We start from the raw sequence: 12,905 nt of genomic DNA, 5'->3' as shown, positions 1-12,905 counted from the left end.
CCTAATGGCAGGGAGAAACCAATTGCCATTGTTTCACAAACACTCACTACCTCTAAGAAGAACAAGTACAAATGAAGCAAGAAGCTCTCAGCATTATCTTTGGATTTCAGAACTTCCATACTTATCTGTATGGTAGACATTTTATCTTGCTGATGGATCATCGCCTGTTACTTTCAATTTTTGGATTGAAACATAGAATTCTGTCATTTGCTGCAGCTCTCATGCAACAATATGCATTCTTTCTTTCAGCTCATTCCTATCCTATTCAATTCCATAAAAAGACTCGAAACGGCAATTCTGATGGTCTGATGCATCTGTCATCCCAAGCTCCCATCAGTCCAAAGAAATGTCTGACAAAGTGTTTTATCTCAATTTGACGGACAGGCACTAGTAAACATGTCAACAGAGAAACTGCTAAGGATGATGTGCTTTCTCTTGTGAAAGGGAATGGTACTACAAGGTACAGTGCTGGATTCTAAGAATCCTCAGTTTATTCAATTTGCGTGACAGCAATATGAATGATCTGCTACTCAAGATTGCATTTTATGGGGAATGTGAGTAATCATTGCAAAATCACTTCAATCTCAGGTTTTGAAAGTACTTCACAAAGGTCATTTTGACATTGTACGAATGAAGGCCATATTCCAGATCCATGACTGCTGGGTGGGGATTGACAAAGACATTAAGAGAAAGGTGACATGCTGTACTACATGTCAGCAAATTCGTCATGATCCTGGCCCAGCTCATCTGGTCTTGACCTCAGACTCCTTGGATGCGTATTCACATATACTTTGCAAGACTATTAGATTGCTGTATGTTTTTGGTTGTAGTTGATACCCATTCAAAATGACCAAAATGACATCTACTATTGCTACTAAGACCATTGGACATAGTTATACCTCAGTCAGTCAGTTTGGTTTGCTGTTACAGTTGGTGAGTGACAATGAACCTCAATTCTGTTCTGAAGAGTTTCAGAAGTTCCTAGCTTCAAATGGACATCAGCACATAATGTTGTGCTCTATACCATCCTGATACAAATGGACTAGTGGAGTGCTTTGAACAGATACTTAAGCATACCTTAAGAGCTAACAAGTACATTTTGAGTCATCAGCAGAAATTAGATAATTTCTTGCTTACCTACAGGAACATACCATATGCTACTACCCAAGAATCACCTGGAATGCTTTTCTTGAAGCAGTCTTTGTGTACCTGTTGTGTCCTGATGTTGCCTCACATGTAGCCAAATCCCAAGCTATGCAAATTGATTGACATAAGACTCATCATCATTTTTATTCAAGTAAGAGACTTAGTGTGGACTTGCAACTGTGGAATGTGGTACTGGGAAAAAATGTAAAATGCATGGAACTTGTTTCACTCATGGTAAAACCATCTAATGGTATTTTATGGGAATGGCATATGGATCAGTTGTTGCTTCTAAGTACCAGAGTCCAGGGATGTCCCAGTAGAATTTCTGTTCCTCCAATTGAACCTCCTTCCGTTACAACCCATAATTTTGAAGACTTGGTGGAAGAAACTTAGATCGAGTTAATTCCTTACCAGATCTAATTGCTTCCTTACCACAGGCAATTCCTGTTTTTCAGCACAATGCAACACCACCATCACCATGTTATCCCAAGAACGTGTGAAAACCAATAATTTATAAATTGTTTAGTTAGTGAGTTTCTATCCTAGAATAGAATAATCCCTTGCAATTTAAGAGACTGCAGTAGTCCACCTGCAGATGTTACTTAGTTTATATAGTGTTTTATGTTAGTCATGTAAAATATTAGGAAAGTGGTTTAAAATAGGGTAGAGTAATGTAGTTTCCTGTCACTTTAAATTGTTAGGTAGTCTGTGTTCATGGAGGCATAGCCTCACATTGGTTTTCATTTAAGTTTTGCTGTCATAACAATAAAATCTCCACCACAGACAGCTGTGCTTTAAATCAGCTCTGCCTGTGTGTGTCTATCTCCTTTCTCTGCTGGGTCCATATATAATAACAGTTATATCTCTTTTAGAGAGGAATAGGACTATCTGGAGCACATTTTATGAGTGTGAGATATTTCAGATACTAGCTGGAACAAAAAACACACCTGCGCCAGCTCAGCAGCTAGTCAATAGTAGATAGATCTCTGCCTACCTTTCGTTTTACTATTCTTTCATCTCATTCAGCATATACAGATACAAAATACATGAAGACAACATGGTCCTTTTACAAACTTCAAATGCATGCAGAACCTTATACGCCCAAAATGTGGGTCTCCATTCCTTTAGCTTCTAGAGAATCTTTGTTAGCTTTCAGTAGTATTAAGGCTTACATCCTTGTTACCTTTTTAGGGCCACCTGCTACTCTCACTCCTCCTTGGACTCTCAGAATCTCACTTGTACTGACTTCCTTGGCTGTCTGAAACACATCTCCTTGTGATACAATTCTCCAATCTTTTCCCTTTAGACCAGAACAAGAGTTAAATGCCTTTAAAACTTCAGAGTTTTGTAGTTGATAGTTCCTTATGTGTCTGTGCAGTTATTGTCCTTGGGGAAGGAAAACAGTGTGAATTCTTTGAACAGAGAGCAGTTCTCTTTTTTAAAAGAAAAAGAAAAGAAAATTAAAAGCATAGAAAAAAATGTATTAAGCGAAAATAAACTGATCCCTTAATTTACCTAAAGTTTGCATTGCCTAAAGTCTATCTAGGCAGGTTATTTTCATTTTTTCTTAACGTAAGACAAAAAAAGTTACTCATTCACATGCTTTCAGAGATCAAAGCTTGTGTCTGATTCTCTTGTCTGCAAGAGCAGCATGTCTCCCCAGTATCTTGCCAGAGTGTGTCGTCTTGTCACATGAGCCCTCAAATAAAAATTTTAGAAATTAACCATATAATTCCTACTTTGACACAATACTGATTACAACCAGTCTCTACAGGGCAATAACATCAAAGACTTGAGCATGCTGATTCAGTCAAGCAAAGGATATTTTTATGCATCTAGCCCCCCACTATGATACAGTCATAGTACCCATTGACTTCAGTGGGACTACTCATATGCTTGAAGTATAAGTTTTTGCAGAGTCAGGGCCCTACTTGGTATCATGGAAAAACTTACAGGATGGTGGAATTGTAAAATCAAATGCATTAATCTTGTCTTTTTTCCTTTTTTAACTTCTCTCTAACTCATCCCTTCTTTTCTCTCATCTTCTCACCTTCCTCACTGAGTGTAGTGAAGGTAAACTGAAAGCCAGTACAGTATATGTGACGTTCCCCTCTCATGTTATCCAGACCAGTGATCTGCTAGGTCACTCCGGTCCTTGACTCTGGGAGCCAGCCTTACCCTGCTTTGCTGTGAGTACCCCCACTCCTGGCCTGTTCATGTATAGCCTCTGGCATGTAAGCTGCCCCTTGGATTGTGCAACTGAATGACACTAGCCAATATCCCCGGTCCCAGACACAACCCTAGGAACCTCTGTCTTGCAGTGTCCAGTTATGCCTGCTGGACACTGCAAGCTTATATGAGTTCATCAATTTAACAAAGAAATTGATATGTACCAGGGTTGTTATCCCAAGGGGAATCTCTGACATGCTTCGAACTAAACTTACTACTTCAAGTAGAATAAACAAACGGATTTATTCACTATAAAGATAGATTTTAAGTGATTATAAGTCAAAGCATAACAAGTCAGATTCAATCAAATGAAATAAAAGCAAAATGCATTCTAAACTGATCTTAGCACTTTCAATGCCCTTACAAACTTAGATGATTTTCCCCACAGACTGGCTGGTTTCTCTTCAGTCAGGCTCTCCCCTTTGATCAGTGCTTAAGTCACTTGGTGTGGCGTCTATAGATGTAGGTGGAAGAGAGAAAGAGAATGGCAAACGTCTCTCCCTTTTATCATGTTCTTTCTTCCCTCTTGGCTTTGCCAACCCCACCTTCAGAGTCAGTTGAGCATTACCTCATCACAGTTCCATACTGACCAAAGGAAGGGGGGTGATTCCCTCGACAGTCCAACAGATTCTTTTGTTGCTGTCTAGGCCAGCGTCCTTTGTTCCTGTGAGGCTGGGCTGGGTTTCTCCCATACATGCCCTGATGAGCATGAACATGAACTGCCTCTCAGCTCTTGGAGAGTTTTTGCCTGGGCTTGTTTTAAACCATGAGGATACATTTTCAGCCTCATAACTCCATACATGAAATTATAACCTATAACAATTACTATAACATCACTATAACAACCATGCTCAGTGCATCATGAGCCTTCCGAAAACACCCAACATGACAAATTTTGCATTGGATACCACACAGTCATTTTATAGAGATGAACTTGAGGGATGTAGAGTGTTTCCCCAGGATACAGAGCATCACAGTAGAATACTGATCATTCAGATTATTTACTTCAGAATCAATCACATGCTTTGAAAAAGCAAAATAAAACTATTTGAATGCAGAGGCAAGTCAGAATACCTTTAAGGTAAAACCTGTGGTGCTTTTAAAGTTGCATTTGCTGGTAGAGAGCATTTTTAGAAGTCCCTTGAGCCTCTGCCAAATCTAGGTATTATATATATTAGCATTTTTGCATATCTCTAGCATCCAGGTACAAGATGCTGAACGTTTGACAAATTATTTTAACACCTTACTTGAAAATATGCAGATATGAGAGGAAAGGTAATGTGTTAATTAGGAGATGCCATTTGTTTTCATCTCTGTCCTCGTAGCACTTAAAAAGTTATGATGCTGAATGCTTGTTCACTCAGCATTCTTCATGCCAGTGAACATACGGTAAGAAAAACACATATATTGCACCCTTGATATTGGTCTATCTGAGGGTTCGATTCTACGAGCATATCTTTATTTGTGCCTAGAATGAGGTAACAGATGCTTAATTAAGGATACTCTCTTTCTTTGTGTTCCTGTGCATAATTGTTAGCAGAAATTAAAATAAGGAATAGCAGAAACTATTCCTAATTTTTCTACTTTCTGTATGCCACACTTTAAACAGGGTAGTTGTATTAAAAAAAAATGCTGAGGTATAAAAATTCAGGTCTCAATCCTGAAAAAAACAGCACGTGTTTAACTTTAGCACACTGACTTCAATGGGACTACTCACATGTCTAAAATTAAGTATATACATAAGTATTTGCAGGATTGGTGTCTCAAAAAGAGAACCCTTGAAGTTTGTGTGGCAAATATAAAAATTTTGAAGCTTCATGGACTTTAAATTTCAGCAAGCTGATGTATTTGAAAGCTTTCTATAGTTATTTGTCATTTCAATACAAATTCATGGGAGTATCCTTCGTTTGAAAAGGTGCATTTATGCAGCAAAATCCAACTTTAATTTGTTTAGTGTCTCTCAGACAAACTAAGATAAAATACAGTAGTACAGAATGAAGGATTTTTTTAGAGGAGAAAATTGTGGACTAAACTGTTCTTTACTTTCATCTTAGCTTGTAAACACTATTCCTTCATACAAATGTACAGCAAGTAACTTTTCCTGTAAAATCTGCTGATTCAGAATGGCTGCATTTATACCATGGACTTGCACTGATTACAGTGGACAGATGTGGAAGGGGAGGAGGAAAGGGAGTGGCTGCAAAATATGGATCTGTGGATACAGACTGCCCAATCCCTGATTTATAGCTGATGTGGTTCTACATATCCTTAGACTCCTTTACCGGCACTGGCAGCACGGGTAACTCCCCAGAGAGCTGCAATCCTGTGACCACTGTGACAAATTTCACAGGGCATATAAAAATGTTGAAAGCTGATCAGTGTAGCATTTACTTAAGTTAAAGAATATATTTTTATAGTTTATTTCCCCACTCTCTCTACATTTAGTCAATAACCTCTTTGTATATTTAATGTGACTCTTCTATGTAAATGGTGTGAGAGTCTTGGGGTAGTTGCAAAGTGGTAAGGGACAGTTTCACGTAGCCACACTTCCTCTCTGTGCAGGCTTTCAAATAACTGTTCTGCTGACATTCATCAAACGGGTCCCTTCTGCTTTGCTTGAGAGAGGGAAAGGAACATATCGGTCTAAGTAACAAAGAGAATTTGACATCATACTATTATGTGACAGTTAATACAGTAGTTCATCTGACCAGTTCAGCTAGCTGTTTTATGCTTTTTGATTTTTCAGTTTATTTATTTATTTTCATGTTTATGACATTCTTTATAATGTCTTGCAAAGGGTATTGGTTGTATCATCATGTCAGGTCATCTTGAATTTTTCTTGTCACTTTTTCAGTATCCACTTGGTTCACTCTTAATATTTCAGTGTGGTCAGACTTTACACTTCACTTATACATTTTAATCCTCTTGTCGTTTCATACTCAAGCACTATAAACAGTAGTTTATGTGCTTAATGCTTCACTTGTCATTTTATATCACAATTGGATGCCAAGCATGAGTATACTGTAGGATTCTGACTATGAAAAACATTGTTACCAATTATACTTCTATTAAATAATTTACAATAGTCTCTGTATGCAATATTATTTTTCAAGAGAGACAAAATCATACTTTATTTCCTATTTTTGTGTGTGTTGCTATGACTGATCCTTGTTTTTAAACTGCATTTTTCCTCATGCATTTGAATAACTCTGGCTCCCCCTGTTGATTCAGCAATTTCCATATACTTACTAGGGTCGCCAAGCTTCCAGGATTGCCCTGGAGTCTCCAGGAAGTGTCATGTGATGAAACCTCCAGGAATATGCCCAACCAAAATTGGCAACTCTGATACTTACACAAAATCATAGTTTTGCCACTTCAGAGGACGGTTATTTCTCCCAAGACGGTGGAGGGCTGAAAATTAGAGTGTGTCTGGTGGTTAGGATCAGAAACTGGTACCAGGATCAATTTAATCCACACTGTCACCTCCAAAGTACAAATACAGCAACTTTCAAGAATCCTGAGAAGTAGTTTTACAGGAAAAAACAAAGTTGAAGTTACTGATTTTTATTAGGATTCACTAGCCTATTGCTCCGATGAGGACTTAGTTCCTCACACCCTGTCCAGGTCCCTGACAGAGTGGAGGAAGTTCTTCATGGGAAATCTAAATCTGCAACATACAAACCCCACAAAATTCTAAAACAAATGCCAAGAGGCTTACTGAGCAAGTGGCTCTTTGCACAACACATTGTGTGATAATAAAGATGACATACAGGACATCAAAGAAAAAGTTCAAGAGGAGGCACACTGATTCAGGGGCATTAGAGACAGACACTCTAAAACCCATGCTCAAATCAATAAAAAATTATGCTGAAATTGCCAGAATGCAAAATCAATTGAAAAATCTGGCAAATAGAGAAAAAAAATTTAATATAAGGTTATTGGGTCTTCCTGAAGGAGGAACTATGCTTTCCTTCATAAATAAGGTCATCAAGGAAATTTTTGCCATAGAGGACTCTGAGTTTGATGTTGAGATAGGAAGATCCCATCTCAATTCATTTTAATTAGTTCCTTTGTCTTTATCTAGGCCTCACAGGTGAACATAACATAGAACACAGTTTTGAAAGGCTCCATGCATCCAATTCCATGCTCCAAGTCATTCCATGCATCTGAAGAAGTAGGTTTTTTACCCACGAAAGCTTATGCCCAAATAAATCTGTTAGTCTTTAAGGTGCCTCCAGACTTCTCGTTAGTTTTGAAAGGATATATGTTTGAAAAAGGAAAAAGGAATCTAGTTTTAATGTACAAATTGAATGCATCTTACAAAAGTGATCTATTAGTCTGATCTGTATAATATTTATATCTAAGACTTCAGTAAAGCTAAATTAGAAAACTTGAAATGCATGAAGCATGTTCATAACTAATTCCCATATCATTAGCACATCTTCATTTGTCTCAGAGCAAGCTTTGGCAGAGACATGCTGGTCCTTGAAAAAACAACAACAACAACAAAAAACAGACATCTTTAGGTAATAAGAAACAAAATCTCCAGGAATAATTGACAAAAGTGATCTCATCCGCATTTTTACTTTTCTTTTCGCCCTACCTAACAGCTGCTTCTTTTCAGTCTGTTGATACTTTCTCTGATCTCCAGTTGTATTGATTACTTGATGCAACTCTCTCGCCTCTTCTAATCTTTTGTTACCTTATCTTTGATTCTGCTTAAGCCCACTGCTTTCACTTTGCTTCCTTAAAAGATAATCAAAATTCAAATAATAGGCATAGCTACTACACAAAAGACAGTAGCACATGTAAATCTAAATCCAGAAATGCAGTGATTAAAGCAAGTCATAGTCATAGGGAGATAGTTCATATTATTAAACTTGTGTGTATTTAGAAAAACAAAGAACTCCTTTGTCATTGCAGTATTATTTCCTATAATACAGTCTCAATTTATCTGTATAGCTGAGTGTTAAAGGAATGCAGAAGTCCCAATATCTATTGGAAGACTATTTCATTGTCTGATAGATCTATTTAGAAAACCAGAAAACGGCTTTCTTGTTTTGCCAAAGGTTCTATGCACAGTTTCATCCCATTTTTTTTTATACTCTTTGGGTAGTCTCAAACAATTCCTTTCCATCCTTGGGTGTTAATATCCTAGACTCATTATTTCCCTTCATTGTCAGTTAGCCAATAAATAGTTTTTTCTAGGTCCTATCTATGACATAACTAGGGTGACCAGACGTTCCGATTTTATAGGGACACTCCCAGTATTTGGGGTTTTTTCTTATATAGGCGCCTATTACCTGCCACCCCCTGTCCTGATTTTTCACACTTGCTATCTGGTCAACCTCGATATAGCTGAGCTTCTTGGTTGCAGGACTGACTTTCAACATGGTCTGTTTCTATAGGCTACGTAATTAATGCTGAATTAAGAAAAGGAGTACTTGTGGCACCTTAGAGACTAACCAATTTATTTGAGCATAAGCTTTCGTGAGCTACAGCTCAGGATGAAGTGAGCTGTAGCTCACGAAAGCTTATGCTCAAATAAATTGGTTAGTCTCTAAGGTGCCACAAGTACTCCTTTTCTTTTTGCGAATACAGACTAACACGGCTGTTACTCTGAAACCTGTCAATGCTGAATTAGTAATTGTGACAACTGCTCATGGGTTGTCCTTGCAAGAGGCCCGGAACAGTAGGTGGATGGGCACCTCCCTTCCCTTTTAAACTTGTATAACCAGTTTGGCTAGGCTTCTTTTCTCCTAGTTTAAACTCTGTTAGCAATATGATAATCTATGCTTTGTCCACACTGCATAACAAGTGCAATATTATAAATTACAACAGTTCTTCTCTACTCCTGAAACAGTTCATTGTATAAACACTAGCAGTCTGGAGAGACTTAAAAATAAAATAAAATGTGAAATATATAAATTAGCATTTGTTAATGTCTGAAATACATTTATTGAAAATGTATCAGTATTACTTCTTTGAAACCAAGACAACTGCATGCATTGTACTATATGAAATGGAAATTTTGTATGCAAAAAACTACAGAAGTTGCACTAATTTAAAACAAGAAAGTAATTGGAATTAGAGGAATTTCTGCATAGAGTAGTCCCTGAAGGAGTTGCAGGAACATTGTGGGTTGGTGCTGGGAGGACCAAATGCGATGTAGCAACTGCAACACCAACATTTGCTCTATGCAGTAGAGGTGCAGAAGTGAAGTAAGCCAATGCAGGCAAAAGTGAAGAGACTTGCTCCAAGAAAGTTCAGTTTCAGTGTTGCTGGCAGCACTTGTGCACCTTTGTAAATATTCTTTTGTGTATGTGAACATAGGGCATTCAACAATTGTGGCAGAGGTTCCAGCACCAAAATATTCCAGCGTAGAAAGGGATGTAGATTCTATTGTTCCTTTAGCTAATGGTGGTGCTTGATATGCATATCCTTCCGGAGGTCTATTCCCTACTATGGGGGTGGTTACCCAGATTTTTTCAAACTGCACTGATACAAACACAGCTAAGCATTATGGTAACGCTGGATGCACAAACTTGGTTTACACTTGGTATTGTTATGAAAATAAAACTCTGGACACAACTCAACTGTTTGTTCTAACTAGAATTGGATGAGAGTATTAGAAAAACATGGGTAGACTTGGAGTTGCAGTGTGGCTGAGCCTTTACTTTGTAGCTCTGTACATATTCCAGTGTTTTAGCTTTCTGATAGCTTGACTGGAATATATGTGAGAACTGTTTGTAAGTATTCTCTCTTTAATGGTGACCTGCGGTGTGTAACTGTCAGAGCAGTTTATTTCCTACTTGTATTTCTAAAGTCTCCATGTCCCTTTGTATCACTTCTGTATTTTCCAATTGTTTCATCTCCTGCTTTTTACTAGCAGCTACATTGCAATCAGACATTTTATGATAAAAGTGAACATTTTGAAAGTGTAATTTCTCACATTTCAGGCTATATTTCATCATTAGTATTATGATGCATACATTTGACAGGGTGGGGTGTAACTTTACAATTAAATTTACTTCAGAAATAGCTAGAATCATCCTGCCTGCAGTGTGCTAAATCAGACAGAAAGCTCTCTGTGTGCTGGGTAAGGGAAGGGAGGGAATGAGTTTTGCCTAGGAGTAGCTCCTGTCCCTGCTAATTGCCAATGCATCATTTGCTCCCACTCTGCAGCCCCTGGGACTCTCAAGCACTCAAGAAGCACAAGCATCATGATTCTAGCTGACCCTCAGTGCAAAAGCCCTTTGCACCTTTTTGCTCCCCTTTTCTTTTAAACTTTTGTGTAAGTAGCCAGAATATAATCTTGTATGTGACAGCACAGTGCAATATTGCTTCTGCCTCATGGAGGTTTTGAATTAGTAACTTAATTTATAGCTGTGTTGTGGTGCCTTTACTCATGCTGAGTAGCACCTTACTCCTCAAACAGACCCAAATCAGTGAATTAGAGTGAGTAATTCTTCTATTTAGTTTTCAGGTACTGCATAGCATTTTTATAACTTTATTCAAGAAAACTCATTTCTTTGCAGAAAGATGTATTTTCAGATTTTTTCTACTGTGTAAATCATATCAGATTTCATTGTCCTTTCTTTTTTTAAAAAAAATACTAAGAGGATGTTTTTAACCCTACTTTTCTCTGTATTCATGGAGAGAACAGCACTTTTGTAACATCTGCATACACTTTAGAGAAGCAGAGTTTGGTGCTGCTTCCAGCTGTTGTTCATTTAAAGAAAACTGGTTTAGCTGGTAAAACTCCGTAGTGTCTGTTTGCTCTGATAGCACTACAGCATTTACTGATTGTCCTTCAGCAGCACATGACTAACCTTCCCTTCTAGTAACTAGGAGACACTCATTTAAAAGATGTTGAAATTATCTTCCTGAAGCAATGGCCACTTCAATAAGTGATTTAATGATTCTCCGTTGCCTTTGTGCATGTATGCGGGAGGGGACACAAATAACTGGGATACAAATTAAATCTGGTATAGTCATTAACACATTTCATGTTGGATGCCTTCATATCCTTTGCAGAATTCCCAACCTGTGAACCACTAACTCAATTTATATGCAAAAATGGAAGATGTGTTAGTAGCAAATGGCACTGTGACTCAGGCAAGTACCAAATGTTCAGTATTCTAAACTGATTTAATTAAGGGGCTGGGGGTACTTTTGATAAAAATACTCATTTCCTACTGGGACTAGAGTAAATCCAGCTTGTAGCCCTGCATAAAATAAACGTAATGGCTTTATTTTACTGATTTAAGATTAAAGGTTGTGAAACCTGGGAGAATGCAGTAGAAATAAGAATTGCTCTTGGCGTTAAACCTGGAACATCATTGCAAATATACTGAATTATATTAGACTAGAATGCAATATGAGACAATATTTGGTAATAAGAATGACCAAGAATCAGAGCATTTCCTTAAAATAAAATGATCAGTGGAATGTATATTTGGCTGGACAAGTGTGCAAAGTGAGCTTTAGTGTTTAATGCAGTATCTTTCCCTTTCTTGGGAATCACAATCACAGATTATAGGAATCATCAGACAGTATAGAAGTAAGGAAGCCCATTTCAACCCCCTTTTGATGAATTAATTATTGTCTTTTTTCTCCAGCTATCTGTTTCTAAATGTGTAATGAGAGCCTTTCCCTTGTGTTATTTTAAAAGGCTAATTCTGATCTGAGATTTTCATTTTGGCCTTAAGTTCTCTGAAACGGTTATCTGCAGCCCATTCATCAGTCTAATGCATGACTTTGTTGTGAATAAAACTAAGGTCTTGTCTTTACCAAAACACAAGTCTTTACACCCAATTGCATAAAAGGGCCACCTTATATAGCTAAGACAGGACAGGGAATTGCTCGTAATGACATAACTGGTTTTGGTATGATCCAGCAGAGAAAGCAATATATAGAACTTTAACATACTGGCTATCACTTCTCTGTTTTCTTCTCAAGGACACTGTAGATACGAAAACGGTGAACGCAGCATTGTTGCATCCATTTATTAACGTTTCTCATGAGCGTCAGGCTTCTATTCAGATTTTGCACCATTTAAAGCTGGTCTGGTGCTCTTTTTCTCATGTTGACTCTGAATGTTCACAGATGATGACTGTGGCGATGGAAGTGATGAGTTGGGTTGTGTTCACTCATGCGCCAGTAATCAGTACAGATGCTCCACTGGCAGATGCATACCAAGTCATTGGGCTTGTGATGGTGACAATGACTGTGGAGACTTCAGTGATGAAACCAAAGCAAACTGCCCCAAAGAAGGTTGGCTATTTTAATACTGTGATAAAGATTTGGTCTAAATGAATAGTGAACTTTCTCATCCATTGGAAAAGTGAAAGTTGTTTAAATTGTTGGTGGCAGAAAACAGATATTTAAGATGTGATACCCTTCTTAAAGTGAAGGAGGACTCGTGGCACCTTAGAGACTAACCACTTTATTTGAGCATAAGCTTTCGTGAGCTACAGCTCACTTCATCGGATGCATACTGTGGTGATTCAAACAGGATATAAAGGGGA

At 37.8% G+C, this 12,905-nt stretch overlaps 1 protein-coding gene across 8 annotated transcripts in view; it reads left to right on the top strand.

Moving 5' to 3' along the window:
• Positions 1 to 12,905, top strand: part of LRP1B (LDL receptor related protein 1B) — a 1,329,376-nt gene that overhangs the window by 780,536 nt on the left and 535,935 nt on the right. For 7 of the 8 annotated variants that reach the window (XM_078847919.1, XM_078847917.1, XM_073305382.2 and 4 more), the window contains 2 exons: positions 11,413 to 11,493; positions 12,484 to 12,651. The exons of the other annotated variant lie outside the window; for it this stretch is intronic. In XM_078847919.1, the coding sequence (XP_078704045.1) occupies positions 11,413 to 11,493; positions 12,484 to 12,651 (249 nt within the window). The remainder of the gene's footprint in view (positions 1 to 11,412; positions 11,494 to 12,483; positions 12,652 to 12,905) is intronic. 8 annotated transcript variants of the gene reach the window in all.

Source organism: Lepidochelys kempii, chromosome 11 (genome assembly GCF_965140285.1).
Source record: "Lepidochelys kempii isolate rLepKem1 chromosome 11, rLepKem1.hap1, whole genome shotgun sequence".
NCBI lineage: Eukaryota > Metazoa > Chordata > Testudines > Cheloniidae > Lepidochelys > Lepidochelys kempii.
Note: the sequence above shows the minus strand (reverse complement) of the source record. Positions and strands in the feature narration are given on the sequence as shown.